The sequence below is a fragment of the Schistosoma haematobium genome, chromosome 5 (assembly GCF_000699445.3).
Source record: "Schistosoma haematobium chromosome 5, whole genome shotgun sequence".
NCBI classification, from domain to species: domain Eukaryota; kingdom Metazoa; phylum Platyhelminthes; class Trematoda; order Strigeidida; family Schistosomatidae; genus Schistosoma; species Schistosoma haematobium.
Window position 1 is genome coordinate 5,121,788 of NC_067200.1, and position 17,167 is coordinate 5,138,954.

Sequence of the window (17,167 nt, forward strand, 5' to 3'; positions counted from 1 at the left end):
CTTTTTATTTTAAAAATCACACCACACTTTAAAAGAATATTACAGATAAATTTAGCTACAATGATTAGATGAATGGTTGCTCACTAGTCATTAGACTTTCGGATTTCCTACTGGAAAAACCTACACCTAATTTGATTTTAACAGCTAAAGTTATATTGCATATACGTTATTTTGACTCAAAACCGATTATGTGCTAGTATGGAACACTTCTCTGGTGCTAGATTAAATCATTAATTCTTTATTTCGCATATAATCCATAACTTGACTTTTGTGAGTTTGCATCTTGAATAATAATTTAACGATCTGACTACAATAAAGATATCTATCATATAGAACCAACAATCGCTCGCATAATCTATTTCTGCTTTGAATATGTGAGGAAACTTCAAATTAGTATCATAGAGGTAAACAATTGGGGATGGCGTCCCTAGGGTTAAATGTGGAGTACTGCATAGAAATGGCGAGTCCGTTTATAGAATAATGTTGATCGACTGTGGTGACTGAAATCTATATCATCCATTAACTTCCATCAGTGGCTTGAAGAAAAGCTAAGAGTAGGCATTCTAAGTATAATACGAGACCATGAAACCACTAGTCGTTAGTCGTAGCCTTTCCTGGAAAGGTCAGAATTTCTCCCTTGAGTTTGCATGGTAGTAATAATCAATGATTGGAGATAGTCCCAATAGAGCGGATGTATTTATAAACCTTTGTTATAACCCGGTGAAGATTAAATTACAGGTAACTCCCGAGGGCTATTAATGGACTAATATTCTTATTGTAAAACTATTGAATAATTAGATTATGTATATTTATATTCCTTTTATGATAAACTTTATTTTGACCTATAATTTATTATTGTACGATTTACGATTCTTGAGCTATGCTCAGTCTATTAATTACTGTCCCCCTCATTCACAGCCACTTTTTGGCTTATTTGTGTACACATGTTATTTTCTATTTTATGGTACGTTGTGGTCTGTCTGATTGATATATGAACCGAGTATGTCTGAAATAAACGATCTGCTCTGATTCGATTCATATTACGGAAGCTGGTATTGTGTTCTGGACTCAAGTGGAAGGGTTAGGAGGACATAGAACCAGTAAGGACGCTAAACTGCTCATACCACTTGAACGTCATTGGTTTGGCATAGTGCGAAGATTGTATAAGCCGGATCCTGATTGGTTGATAAGTCGCGTGATAGAAAGTCAGACATCCAAGGTCATAACAACCTTGATATCAGTCCTATTCCATTTGTTGATTTAATCTGTTTTCCCTTAAATTCATACCCATATTTGTGATTGTACAGAGTTAAGAAGGAAATTGTTGACCCCCCTTTCACTCTACCTGATTTTGGTTAATCTTTTTTGTTTAACCCATTTCTCGGCCACAATTATCCAGCTAACACAGAACAGTGTAATCAATATTTTCTCAATGCAAATCACAGAAGTATTTATATATTAAATGTGGATTTCCGCATATTATAAAGGCACAAATGAATTAATACAAGAGAATACAATCAACAATGAAAAAATCATAAAATAATAATTAACGATTCATGGGATTTGTAGTTTCTTCCTTAGGTTCTTGCTTACCCCACCCTGCCTCTCCTCAGGGAATGACGAAAATTTGGACAATATATATAAAAGGGCAAAAATTCAATTTAAGCGATAGGATCATTGACGAAATGACTAAGAATCGGTTGTCTGTCATTATTGATAATAGTAGTGCTTCGACGTAAAACAATGACAAGTAGAATGCCTAAAACTACAGAGCTAACAATGATTAGCATCGAGAATATAATCAATCCAATCAATAAAGAAGATAGGTTATCAGCAGGCGGGTTGCCAAGACCAAACGACGCAGTCCTTGGGAAAGCAAAAAATGTACTGGGATTAAATATTTGCAATTAATAATGAAACTTTGAAATATAGAATGCATGATTTATTCTATGAGTACGCGAGAAGGAAAAAGTGAACACTGACTTTTACAGTGTTTATTTAAACTCTTAAGGGATCTACCATGTCAGTATATGACTTGAATCAAGACAATAGGCTTGGATATTAAGCACTGGTTGTAAATATGCGAGTTCCGGTCTAGTAACTAACTAGATTATCCTACCTATTCACATCAAACGTTAATCAACGATAGTTTTCGCTCTCCAAATAAAAGATGATTATCCAAAGGCACCATTGAGACGATATGGATTTTTCTCAGCGGCTTAGAAGTTCAAGAGGTCACTAAACATAAATATCCTTCAGAGTTTGATCGTAGGATTGCAAGCACACACTGTTGAGAATTTGTAATCTAGGACCGAAGACAAATATTTTGTGTCATATGGCGATTTCTTAACTGGTTTCGCCTCATATCTAACGTGTATTAAAACAAAGTAACTGTCGTTTTAATCGGATTAGATCCATATTAGTTAAGTGATCGTATGCTTTATGTCCTTATTCAGACTACGAGACTAGTAAATATAAATGTAACTGTATTTTATCCAATCCCATTTCTGTCTTTCTTCCTTTGTAGTGGAATTATATATATTCTAGACAGTTCGCAAGATGTGCACTAATTCAAACATCTTAAATCATTTATCATGATAAATCTGCGTTTTATTACTAATAAAAGCAACTATTTTCATTCAGAGCAACTATATAGTGTACTAACGAATTACATCAGAGTAGGAACTTCTAATCGTTTTAAGCAATCATGGATGTGAAGCGAGATTTAAGTGATTAAAGCGTTCAACTTCTTGCCACTAGGCCTTAGATTCGAAACGCATTTTGAGTTGAACAACCGGTTGGTATTATTAGCTCTTACACTTAAACCGTAACTTACATCCAAGTACTTGGTGAATAAGTTAGTTCTGTCATATTGTACATTATGATGAGTTATAGGATTAGTTATGTCATATGTAATGTGATAAATGATTATTTTCTAATGTAATTTATTAAAGGAAGACTGAAAAAATACAAATATCAGAATGATATTGTTTCAATAACAAACCATTCTGCTTGTTAAAGCAACCTGGAAGGATTAAATATTAAGCATAGAAAGCAGTCAGTTGAGACGAGGTAATCTTATGTTACAGTTATCAATTTATTTCTGAAAATTCAACTTTGATGGATATGCATGATCATAAATGATTTTATAGCCTGCACCACAGACCGACCTTAGACCATCACTGAAAACCAGGAGACACTAGACACTTGCTTCGTTTTAGTATGGAGCTACTCAGCAGTGGCGTCCTCGCCAAAGAAGACCAAACCTGGGACCATCAGGTCTTAGGATATGAGTTTAACATTAAGAACACTGAGTTGCGATCTAATGATTTACATTTCTAACTCCAATCAATTCGCGATACTGCAAAACTATTTTCCAGTACCACTGGTGGGTCAATGCTTCACACATGATGTGGCTGAACTCCACTGTTCATGACGTTTCTTTAGAAATCTCGAAACTAGTTACTACTAAACAAGATATGCAAACCATAGAAATTCAGCAATCTCTACAAAACCCTTATAATCGTCAGTCAGTCAACTACAACGTAGGACCAGGCACATGTATGCATCGGCCCAGGTTGCCATACCTCATTAGCACAGCAAGATGAACACCGGATTCATAGGAGTGGTTAGGTCAAAGGTGGTGATATATAGGAGAAAGATTGCAATAAGGATATAGTATAGGAAGAAAGAATTAGTTCGTAGAAAGAAAGATGTGAAGTGATCTTAATCTCTTAGTTAAAGAGAAGATAGAGAGTGTATACACCGACGCCATTGTGATCGATTCTGAGCCATGTCACCAAGGGTCTCCAACCATTGGTTACGAAAGTCACGCGGACCCCAACCAAGTAGTCTGCATCTACCAACATGGCTCACACTAGAAGTTAGTGACTTCAGGCACTGATGCCACGTTTTGGTTTGGCCGCCCCTAACTTTCTTCCAACCATCCCCTACACCGGTTAGCATTGCACGTCGCGGTAATCGGTGTTCAGGCATACGTAATACGTGGCCCAACCATCTCAGTCGATGAAGATTCACAACCTCATCAACTGATTTACCATCATTTCCTAATACCATGCGTCTAACCTCACTATTACTCACCCAATAATCCCAGCAGATGCCAGCAATATTTCTAAGGCATCTGTGGTCAAATACTAGTAGCTTACGGGTGTCTTCTACTCTTAAGGGCCGTGTTTCGCTGCCGTAAATTAAACCAGAACGAACAGCCGCGCAGTATACTCGTCCTTTTATTGATAGACGGATATCTCGCCTCCGCCAAAGGTGACGTAAGTTGGCAAAAGCCAAATGAGCTTTACGAATCCGTGCTGACATTTCGTCAGACACCAACCCACTAGGGCTGATCAGACTTCCAAGATAAGTGAAATTGTCAACTCGTTCGACTACTCCACTCCCTATCCTTAGTTCAGGTGTTGACGCAGGCCAGTCCTGAAGCAACAACTTGCATTTAGAGGGAGAGAAGCGCATTCCAAAGATTCTGGCATTGTTGCTTAGTGCTACCAGAAGACTCTGCATTTTGTCAGCGTCTTCACCAAACAGGACTATGTCATCTGCATATTCTAAGTCGATAAGTGGACCTCCTGGAAGGAGATCAATACCCGAGAATTCAGTCGACGAGAGTGTTATTTCCATCAATAGGTCTATGATGAAGTTAAACAAAAATGGAGAAAGTGGGCAGCCTTGACGGACACCACTTGAGGTTGCAAAAGTAGATGACAGTTCGCCATAAGCCCTGACTCGACAGGGCTATAAATCATTTTTTACAAATCAAGCAGCAGTTTTCATCACAAAATAGTATTGTGTAAACAGAAAACAGATATGAATGACAGGTACAGTACAATGAACCACTAAATATTCATTTGAAATTTAAGTTATTTTTTGTTGACTAAATCTAGTCACTGCAAAATGGGACATTTCAATGACAATACCGAACAATATGTTAGAATGACAATGTTCTGACTGTTGAATGTACTAACCGGGCTCGAATCAGAACACGTTGATTGTTCGATTTTTTGGCGAATCAGCGTTAGTGGACGAGTCGGAAAAATACTAGAAGATCCTTATATGAACAGTAATGCCACCATTATGGTATATTGTATTATTTGAATTTATTGGAATATACATCGCTTACATTTAATTCATGATCTAATTCAGAAGGCGGTTGAAGTATAATGTCCGAAGGACACCGGGCGGCAAGAACTCAATACATTATGACTCAGGATAATCAACAAACATAATTCCCTTGACACTAAATCAGTCGGTCATACGCAATGTAGTTCCTGACACATGTGAATCGGTCCAAGTTGCCATACCACAAAGCACAGTGAGATAAAAATTATTTCAAGACGTATGCGAAAGTAGTAGTGTCAGTGGTGGTAAGGAAAACCAGGTATAAAATAAAGAAACAGGTATAGAATTTCGGGACTCAGTTCCTAAGGGGTAGGGTTTTGGTTAGCAATACGTAACACACGTTCAAACCACCTCGGTTAATGAAGATCCACTAACTAACCAGTCAATTTGACATCCTTCCCTAATATCCTGTGTATTCCTCACTTTGTGGTTCAAAAATACACAAGCAATACTCCAAAGACGTGACTAATAAATAGTAACCTATAAATATTCTGTATTAAAAGCCATGTTTCACACCCATAAAGTAGAACGAAGCGAACTGCTACATAATTATCTCATCCTTTGGTTTGCAAACAGGTATCTTTCCTACGCCCACAAGCGATCCAAGTCAGAAAAGGTCAGCCGAACTTCCTGATTGTGTGTCCAACCTTTCCCAGACACCGACTAATCACGGCTGATGAGACCCTAAGTGAAGTGGTTGTTGCCTGGTCCAACGTTGTAGCTGACTGATTGATGCAATCGACTACTTCAATCCCTTTCATTATTTTAGACGCTAAACCAACTGCCCTGAGGCAACATTCTGCATTTGGAGTGATAGAATCACATCTCAAGCATTCAAGACTGTAAACACCGAAAAAATCTTGACTTCATAATAATTCTCCAAAGGGTCATGAATCCCCATTGTTGAGGAATGTTAAACTACTATTTAGTATTTCTCAACATTCAATGATGATCTAGGATAAGCCCGTGATGTATATGATTCTCACAACGCACCACGCCGATCGCCCCTCAATATATTCTATACATTTATTCTGATTACACCTAGTCACACAAAAATATGATGAGATTGTTTAGTAACGGAATATCTAAGGTGTAAGTTCGTGTGCAATGGAATGTATGGTGAACTTTGATTATTATTAAAAATATTAACATGTGTTGTCAATTACTGATATATATATATATATCAGCACTGTAACAAAGGTTAAAAGCCTATAGTTATTGATCAGTTTTATAGATAAATATGTGTACTATTACCGTTCAAATGATGTATTATAAAAACTAGGTGTAATGCATTGTATTATCAGAAAACTAAAAAAATAGCTCAGGCTTAACAATGTGAAATAGTTTGTAAACAAGATATAGTTAGTCAGTCAGTTGAAATTTTACTAAGTAAATGTCTTCTAGGCATCTATCAGTGTAGCGTAACAGTTCCAACATTTGACCTTTGACTCTTTGGTTGTAGTCTTGTGAATTCAACTTGTCTTCTTTATTTAAATTAGAGTTGGATAGTGTTGAGCAGTACCGTATGAAATAGCTATCTAATACATTTCTGGTTTTAAATTGCATGCTAAACGAGATCAATCTGTGACGAATACTATCTATAAACCAAATAATATTCAAAATTAAATTGACTAATCATAAATTAACAATCTGCTCCACCAGTTGGTTGTATAGTGATTGGTATTATATATTATTATATCCATCTAGAAAGTACAGATGTCAAATACACAACGGACAGAGACATAAAGTTCATTGCCCACCGAATATTAAATCCCAGATCACAGTGGAACGCCATTGTGATCGATTCTGAGCCATTTCACACACAGTCTCCAACCAGTGGTTACGACAGTCACGCGGACCCCAACTAAGTAGTCTGCATCTACCAACATGACTCACACTAGAAGTTAGTGATTTCAGGCACTGATGCCACGTTTTGGTTTAACCGCCTGTTATATCCGAGTGGAGATTAAGTTACAGGTAACTTCCGAGGACTATTCATGGACTGATATTCTTATTGTATAACTACTCAACAATTACACTATGTATATTTATATCCCTCTTATGACAAGCTTTATTTTGGCCTATAATTTATTATTGTACGATTTACGGTTCTTAAGTTATGTTCAGTTTACTAACTACTGCCTCCCACATTCACAGCCACTTTTTGGGCTTATTTGTGTACAAATATTATTTCCTATTTTATGGTACGTTGCGGTCTGTGTGATTGATATATAAACTAAGTATGCCTGAAATAAACGATCTGCTCTGATTCTGGTCTGATCTGCTCTGATTCGGAAGCTGGTATCTTGTTCTGGACTCAAGTGGAAGGGCTCGTAGGACATAGGACCAATAAGGACACTAAACTGCCCACACCGGTTAAACGTCATTGGTTGGCCTAGTGTGAAGATTCGTATAAGTCGTATCCGGATTGGTAGATAAGTCGTGTGATCGAAAAGTCAGACATCCAAGGTCATAACAATTGGCGACGGGGATTTTGGCAACAAAGAAATAATAATAATACAAGTGGTGACTCAGATTTTGGAAATAAATTAGCTGTATAATTGCCGGTGATTTTTGGAGCTAATATTATTGGCAAAAAAAAAAATGTCGATTTCTTTCGAACAGTTGCGGTTAATATTACAGCACCAGCAGAAGATGTTTGCCTTGCAACAAGAGCTATTTATAACAGTTTTGGGCAGACTTTGCATTCAAGCAGAAAATAAGAAATCTATATATCATGCAGATAATGGTGCAGCAATGGACAATTCAGAAGCATATCCTGTGGAGGATTCACATCCCCTTATACCTGAATCAGAACGTAATATTTGTAACGTATCCGGCTCACAGCAAGAAAATACTGTTCTAAATGCTCATGAAGTTGTGACAATACCAGATGATCAAGAACCAGATCCTGTAGATGAAGCCCAGAGTCCAGAATTGAATGAAACGCTACTGGTTCTGTCTAGCTCTGAAAATAAACTCCAGCTCGAACAAAATTGTGATCCACGTGCTATTAGTCGAGAAAGCTGTGGGGACTCGTATTCAGAAAATAACTGGAGCAACACGATGAACCCAATTGTACCAGATGTTACTCGAAATCACCGGAAGACAGAAATTGATATTGAGTCGACTTATCCGATTTCTAATGACAATGTACCAAATATTGGTTCTCAGAATAATACATATAATTTTAATGAAACTTCTTATAACAATGAAGAAAATATGTCGGCTGTTTCAAATGATGGTCAAAAATCTAATTTAATTTTGTTAGGCGTTGACTTTCTTAATGACTCATTATCTACTAACGAGATTCATAATGAATTTGGAAGTAATGACCTCAAGTCGATGGTCGTTCATCATCATCTAGTCATTTTTAGTGGATTCTCCAGTCAATACAAGAAACATGGTTTAAATAAAGTCCTACTAGTTGTAATTTGGAGCCATAAGGACCCAACATTATTTCGAGGAGGAGGAGAATGTCGAGGAATTTAAAGTCACATAATTCTTTTTTTTAATCAGAATCTAAAGTTGGAATTTTCAAAAAAAAAAAAAGGGGAGGTGTTATATCCGAGTGGAGATTAAGTTACAGGTAACTTCCGAGGACTATTCATGGACTGATATTCTTATTGTATAACTACTCAACAATTACACTATGTATATTTATATCCCTCTTATGACAAGCTTTATTTTGGCCTATAATTTATTATTGTACGATTTACGGTTCTTAAGTTATGTTCAGTTTACTAACTACTGCCTCCCACATTCACAGCCACTTTTTGGGCTTATTTGTGTACAAATATTATTTCCTATTTTATGGTACGTTGCGGTCTGTGTGATTGATATATAAACTAAGTATGCCTGAAATAAACGATCTGCTCTGATTCTGGTCTGATCTGCTCTGATTCGGAAGCTGGTATCTTGTTCTGGACTCAAGTGGAAGGGCTCGTAGGACATAGGACCAATAAGGACACTAAACTGCCCACACCGGTTAAACGTCATTGGTTGGCCTAGTGTGAAGATTCGTATAAGTCGTATCCGGATTGGTAGATAAGTCGTGTGATCGAAAAGTCAGACATCCAAGGTCATAACACCGCCCTTAACTTTCTTCCAACCATCTCCAACACCGGTTAACATTGCACTTCGTGGTTCTCGGTGTTCAGGCATACGTAACAGGTGACCTAACCATCTCAGTCGATGAAGATTCACAACCTCATCAACTGATTTACCATCATTCTATAATATCCTGCATCTAACTTCACTATTACTTACCCGGTGCGAGCAATATCTCTAAGACATCTGTGGTCAAATACTAGTAGTTTATGAGTATCTTCAACTCTTAATGGCCATGTTTTGCAGCCGTAAAGTAAAACAGAACGAACTGCCACACAGTATACTCGTCCCTTAATTAATAGATGAATATTTCATAATAATTATTATACTTCCTGTTCATTTTAACTAGTCATGACAACTTGAAATAACATACGCTTATTCCAGGCTTTAAATTTGATTACCAATGAATAACTGAATAATAAAGGAAAAAGAAAAAATAACAAAGAGGAAACTCAACAACAACAAACAAACAATAATGACAATAAGATCAACTTACCAAACAAGAAATTTCGATTTAGCATAAAATCCATCAGTCGATGTACCAAATGATACATTTAATAAACGAATACCAATAGGTTTCCGGTTAGTATCATTGTTACTATTAGAATTTAATCGATCCGCATAAAATATTGATGGAAATGAATAATTAATTATTTTATTATTCTCTAATAAATCTTGATGTTTACCAATATAAACATTACGACTATTCTGAACTGTTCGCAAATGATTATCAATAAAACAACCTGGTTTGATTTGAAGAAATGCTGATGGATGAGTTGAATTACTTGAATATTGTTCAGCATTATTATTCATTTTAGATATTGATTCACCTAATAAAATATTGGTCATCTAGTATTTAAGAAAAGATGGATATATATACAAAGAACTATTTAGACGTATGAAAGCAATCTTAAATTTACTAATAACAATAAATTGCTTAATATTCAAACGCTAACTTACTTACTTACGCCTGTTACTCCTCGTGAAGGAGCATAGGCCGCTCACCAGCATTCGCCAATGGTCTGGTAGGTTGAGCGTTCGCGCGCGAGACTGAAGGCCCTGGGTTCGAATCCAGCGAGCGGGATCGTGTACACCTACTGCTGAGCAGCCCCACAATAAGACGAAACGGCCGTCCAGAGCTTCCACGTTTTCAACGGTGGTCTGACATCAGTCGGTTCAAGATCTCAATCAATAACATTATAATCTCCACAACCCCATACTGATAAAGGCTTTAATTCTATTATGTATATATATACAATATATATATATATATATATATATATATATATATATATATATATATATATATACATATATATATATATACATATGAAGTCAGACGAACTTGTCGAAATATTGTCTGGTGAAAATTCCACACTTCATTAACTAAGTAACACTAAGTAAGATTATTGTTATTGCTTTGTTGCTACATAACATATTCACTTGGACTAGAACACTTTTATAGGATTAAAATACTGAATTGATTTGCTTATCTTACGTCTGATAACTAAGCTTCACAAACACACAAAGACAAATATAAGATGACGGGGAAATTTTGTAGCCCAGGTAGATGACAAGGATAAGTTGTTTATTATTTGTAGGGAAATTCAAACACTTCACTTCCATCTGAAGTTTTCGCTGATGTTATTCAGAAGAACAATGAAAACCTTACAACAAAACTACCCAGCTTAGAGAACGAAACTCGACCAAAAACATAAATATGAATTTCTATAGTTTACATGACAGACTGACTCTAAGTAGACCAGGAAGAAATAAACAGCCATACTGTCTTAGTATGGGAGGTTACCATTCATGACACCACGAGGAAACGAACCCACGACCTTCATTAAGTCTCTAGGTGAACACTTAACCTCCAGATAAATGACCCATCGTTCAACGGTTTACATTCCTAACTTTAATCAATCCGCGAAATAGCGCAGTCATCTTCCGATGTCATTGGTGAGTAAGGCAACTGTCTTACACTATATATAGCTGAACTCCACTAGTCAAACCTTTTCGTCACTAGAACACCAGAAATTACCTCATAAAATTAGTCACTAATGTGTACATAATGAAATTCATTCTACTTTCTGAGAGGAACATTTTTTTACACGTTGTTGTTTTCGTTTCAGAAAAACAAAAATTTTACCTCAAAATTTCCAGGTGTTAATTCATCGTCAATACTGAATAAAACTTCTTTACGAAATTCTTCAGTTGGATCTAAGGTTAAATTTGACATCATCATTAATTGTAAACCAAATCGACTTTGATTAAAATTACTAGTTAAATTATTGAATAAAATATCAAATTGAATAATCCAACCAGGTTTAAATAATAAATGTGGCATATCTTTATGATGTTGAGTTGTATTACTTATTCGAAACTGAAATTAGAAAACAAAACAAAACGAATTCTAACTGAAATAATAACAAGTTTCTTTAATGGAAATTATTATAGAAATAATTGTGAAAACTCGGTTGGAAGAAAGCTAAGAGCAGCCAAACTAGGATGTGACATCAATCCATGCAGTTACTGACTACTAATCTGAACTGTATAGGTAGATACAGATTATCTGGTTGGAATCTATGTGATTAACCTATGGTTGAAGATGTTAGATAGCATGGCTTAAATGCATTCATCACTTGTCTATCCTTGTGACTTGAGTTTCGAAACTATCCTATTGTTTCATACCCAGTGAATTCATCTTTTCTTCTTGAAGTATGATGTCTATACCTAATGTTTCTTTACTACCATCACTACAGTTACTATTTCTACTGCTCCAACATTTGCCTTTATAATTTCATCTCACTGTGCTGATATGGTGTAGCAATTTGAGTTGATACACAAGTGTCAGGTTCTACGTTGTTTCAAGCTGAATAATATGCTCTATAATTGAAATTAATTCATCCGTTTTGTGCTTTGTCTCGTTGATTTTTCTTGCGCCGTGTTTATTTAAGACGTGGTTGATACAGAGATATGACAGATGATTATAACCAATAACGGTTCATAACCCCATTAACTGATAAAATGTACATATGTCATACATAGACCCCAAATACAATAATCAATACAGCAGCCTGAACACAATTTACATAAAGACAAATATGTTATACATATTAAAGAACAAAACTAAGACTAGCGTTCCATTATATTTTTTAACTTACCTTAATAATAACTTGCTCGTATGGTGAAGTCAGTTTTGGACTACTTCCATTGTATGTTATTTCAAATAAATTATTTTCAAAGAATAATGAACTATCGTTGTTCGAATTACGCTTCCAGTTATATTCATTTAAATGGTGGATTCGAATTTGATCAGAATTTTGAGAATAAATGGACATGTTTACATCATCAGATAAATCATTATATTCAAGCATCTGGTTGATTTTTAAACAAAAAAGCAAAATGGAATATATGTAACGTTATATCTCCGAATAAAAGAAGAGGTCCTTTTCATAACGTGTTCAGAATAATTTGTAATACTTTAAAGCTTATATGCTATGATTATATTCTTTATAAAAGCCCAGCAACAAATGGTTACTTAGAACTTATAGCATTTGCATTTCACAACCAATAGGATGCGACGTTAGAACTTCGCTCGACCTAATTCGGTTTGAGCAGCCAATTAGTAGTATACCACAGGCACTCCTACAAACGCTAAAAACAAGTACACAAACTTGTACTGAGTAAAACTGAGTCTGATTAATGGGTCTATCTTTGTCTTCTCTAGCAATAATGACTTCATTCGTGATATGGATGTAGAGTTTAGGCAAATTATGTGCCTGTGCTCAGATGTCACCTCAAGGTCAAGCGTTGGGCGACAAATTATAAGTGGACCATCTTAGTGAAGGAAACTGACTATGTTCCCAGTCAAGGTTTCGGCCCACATGTTCTGGTGTAGGTCAGAATGACAAATATATGCGTACTTTATTATTCAGTTTCTCAATCAAAGCTTAGTAGTCACGTATAATCCCCTTCACTAGCGTAGCTGGTTGAGTAAGTGTTGTCCCGACAAGAATAATGAATGGTAACTTGTGGGATCTATTGATGGGCCAATACTAAACGTATATTTCTATTGTATAATTATTACGTAATTAAACTATGCATATTCATATTCCTCTTATCATAAGCTTTATTTTGACCCATAAACTATAATTATACGTTTGACCATTCTTGAGTTATACCCAGTATATTAATTACTACCTCCCTCATCCACAGCCACATCTAGCTAATTCTTGTACAAATGTTTTTTTTTCATATTCTATTGGTACGTTGTGGTCTGTCCGGTTTGTATATAAACTCAGTATGTTTGAAATATGATGATTCATATTACGGAGGCTGAGACTGGTGTTCTGGACTTAACTGGCTGGGCTAGGCGGAAAGCAGGACCAACCAGGACTCTGGGCTGCTCGCACGTGTTATATATATATATATAGTAAGGGATATATCTGACAGTACCGAGAGTTCATTAAGTACAAACTTACTTTATAAAATACAAGAGCATATGACTGGGTCACATTACTGATATTTAATCTTTTTCCAGAAGAAACATTTAAATTCTCCCATTCTATTACAGGATTAGCTTCAGCTGATGAACTGTGAATAATCAAAATTGATGGAAGAGAAAAGCGTTCTGATGCTGTTATAAACACATGTACTGAAGATGTTAAATTACGACCATTAATGTATATCACATCATATTTGTCACATCCTTTCGAGAGATTACAATTTGGATTATGATTTATAGTAACCTGAATGTTTATCATAAATAAATGCTGAAATATAAACTTACATTCCAAGAACTTTCTACGACGTAAGTAAAAGCAAATATACAGATCACATAGAGAAAATTTGACATGGCTGTAGTGAGATATTAGGAAATAGGATTTAAAACTTACTTGGTGACATGCAATTAATACTAGTATGATAGACAATGGTGTTCAACAGAGTATTTTAGAAAAATTAGGTAGGTATGAATTTCTAAAAAGAAACCAGAAAAAACTTTATCAGTTGTTATGAGGGCTCAGTCGGTCAGCTACAACGTAAGACCAGGAACACATGTGCATCGGTCCAGGTTGCCATACCTCATTATCACAGCAAGATGAACACCGGATTCACAGGAGTGGTTAAGTCAAAGGTGATAATATATAGAAGAAAGATTGCAATAAGGATATAGTATAGGAAGAAAGAATTAGTTCGTAGAAAGAAAGATATGAAGTGATTGTAATCTCTTAGTTTAAGGGAAGACAGAGAGTGTATACACCTACGCCATTGCAATCGATTCTAAGCCGTCACTCAGCGTGTCCAACCATTGGTTACGATTGTCACACGGACCCCAACTAAGTAGTCTGCATGTACCAACATGACTCACACTAGAAGTTAGTGATTTCAGGCACTGATGCCACGTTTTGGTTTAACCGCCCCAAACTTTCTTCCAACCATCTCCTACACCGGTTAACATTGCACTTCGTGGTTCTCGGTGTTCAGGCATACGTAACACGTGACCAAACCATTTCAGTCGATGAAGATTCACAACCTCATCAACTGATTTACCATCATTTCCTAATACCATGCGTCTAACCTCACTATTACTCACCCAATAATCCCAGCAGATGCCAGCAATATTTCTAAGACATCTGTGGTCAAATACTAGTAGCTTACGAGTGTCTTCTACTCTTAAGGGCCATGTTCTGCTGTTGTAAATTAAAACAGAACGGACTGCCGCGCAGTATGCTCATCCTTTTATTGATAGACAGATATCTCGCCTTCGCCACAGGTGACGTAAGTTGGCAAAAGCCAAACGAGCCTTTCGAATCCGTGCTGACATTTCATCCGATACCAACTCATTAGGGCTGATCAGACTTCCAAGATAAGTGAAATTGTCAACTCGTTCGACTACTCCACTCCCTATCCTTAGTTCAGGTGTTGACGCAGGCCAGTCCTGAAGCAACAACTTGCATTTAGAGGGAGAGAAGCGCATCCCAAAGATTCTGGCATTGTTGCTTAGTGCTACCAGAAGACTCTGCATTTTGTCAGCGTCTTCACCAAACAGGACTATGTCATCTGCATATTCTAAGTCGATAAGTGGACCTCCTGGAAGGAGATCAATACCCGAGAATTCAGTCGACGAGAGTGTTATTTCCATCAATAGGTCTATGATGAAGTTAAACAAAAATGGAGAAAGTGGGCAGCCTTGACGGACACCACTTGAGGTTGCAAAAGTAGCTACTGTCATCTATGACAGTTCGCCATAAGCTCTGACTCGACTAGTATCCTATTCCATGTTATTTTTAGGAAATTGTAACAAGAACACCAGTAAATTGTTTGGAAATAACTCAACTGCCTAAGTGAAAAATATGTAGAAAGTGCTAACAAGAAATCTTATTAATTGATTGAACAAAAAACAATTTCTGAGTAAGTAATTTACAACAAGGTATGATCTATAGGAATTGTTTTAAGATCGTAACTATGTACCTTACCTGACCAATATGAACGTTAAATGATATTACACATTAGGGTAGGCGGTCATGAGGAATGTGTAACGCACATCTTAAACATATAAGTCAATTAAGTTCCGCAGCATGATTAATCGGGTCGTTAACTCTAAATAGTAACTTTATCCACATCCCGACATAAGTAACTCCGTGGTTCCATCAGATATGAGGGATGTTTCTAAGACATATGTGACCGATATTGTATAGCTTATGCACGTCTTTTACGAACAAATTCCAAATTTCTGAAGAAGTAATCTGACTAACATCTTTGCCCATCTCAACAAGCGTCTGGGGAGACTATAATTCATGGACGAACCAATTAGATAGAAAATAAAGAGTAATAAATTATAGAGCGAAATTCATTCATCCATTTGGCTAAATAGAGTTTTGGCATTATAGCTTGTGTCATTTCGTGACGAAAACCCTAAATCTAATTTTTAACCTTAACTATCAACCGTAAATCATAACTCTAACTGGTTTAGAAATCTCATTTTGTCCTAATTAGTAGGTATCCGTTCTCAAGGTCATTTCAGCGTCGCTCAAAGGTCGTCCATAAATTATGGTCTCATCGCCTCTCGATAAGTTCATAAAAAAACAACTGTTCTTCATTTGATAATTATACTGCAGTGTTAGTACAAATAATAATAAAGTCATGTTATGTGGATAACCAATATATTCAAGTACCTGTTTCAATACGTTTTATCTAAAGAATCAGGTTTCAAGAGAGTAAACAATCATACACAAGGCTTACACCGACGGCATTAAATATACAACAATGTCAATCATAACAAAAGATAACAAAACTCGAGGTGACTTTCGTGAAGAACAGAGGAAAGCTCTTACTAAGGTGTTGTAGGGATTTAAACAGTTCTAAATCTTAGTTCCGTCTGCTAGATCCCTAAGTTGAGTCTAAAGCCACCAATTTTTCAGATTTATTTATAATTAATTTTGAATTTTTGATGTGCACAAAGCAGAAATAAAGAAGCGTCGCGATACCACAGTGTAGTTGCCCTTGGACCGCTGTCGTTGGACCTTGGACTTAAATCAGCCGCTCATATCCAAGATCATATACCTAGTTCCTAATGCTTGGCAAATACCAAGTATAAACTAAATAAACTTTGTGAGCTGACATCTTAGTGTTAAAACATGGCCTTAGGTCTTTTGTATCGTCTAATATGTGTAGGCTTACCACTCAGGTACAATAATTTTAAATGAGCTAGAGAGAAACATCTTAGTCTATTCTACACAAGGTGAAAGGTGGTTTCAGCTATTTCTTAATGTTCAACTAAGCGAAACTGACCAGTTCTTGGTAACAGTCAAGTCAGGCATTGCAGATACTTGAGGATTTGTAGTGCGTTTGTGTCTTGATATTAGGTGACGACGGCGGATTTGTGGTAGATTCAAGTGACATTAAC

General features: G+C 36.2%; 1 protein-coding gene across 3 annotated transcripts; it reads right to left on the bottom strand.

Moving 5' to 3' along the window:
- Positions 1 to 1,424: 1,424 nt before the first annotated feature.
- Positions 1,425 to 16,802, bottom strand: MS3_00011112 (uncharacterized protein). Of its 3 annotated transcripts, none has more exons than XM_051219519.1 (8): positions 16,749 to 16,802; positions 14,157 to 14,238; positions 14,051 to 14,118; positions 13,743 to 14,009; positions 12,423 to 12,635; positions 11,408 to 11,641; positions 9,755 to 10,107; positions 1,425 to 1,866 (listed from the first exon to the last, which is right to left on the bottom strand). In XM_051219519.1, the coding sequence occupies exons 2-8, from the start codon at positions 14,164 to 14,166 to the stop codon at positions 1,662 to 1,664; spliced, it is 1,350 nt and encodes a 449-aa protein (XP_051064740.1). In that variant the 5' UTR covers positions 14,167 to 14,238; positions 16,749 to 16,802; the 3' UTR covers positions 1,425 to 1,661. The 3 variants fall into 3 exon arrangements, with proteins under 3 accessions (XP_051064740.1, XP_051064739.1, XP_051064741.1); XM_051219517.1 differs by having other exon boundaries at positions 16,596 to 16,802; XM_051219518.1 differs by having other exon boundaries at positions 16,437 to 16,802.
- Positions 16,803 to 17,167: the final 365 nt, after the last annotated feature.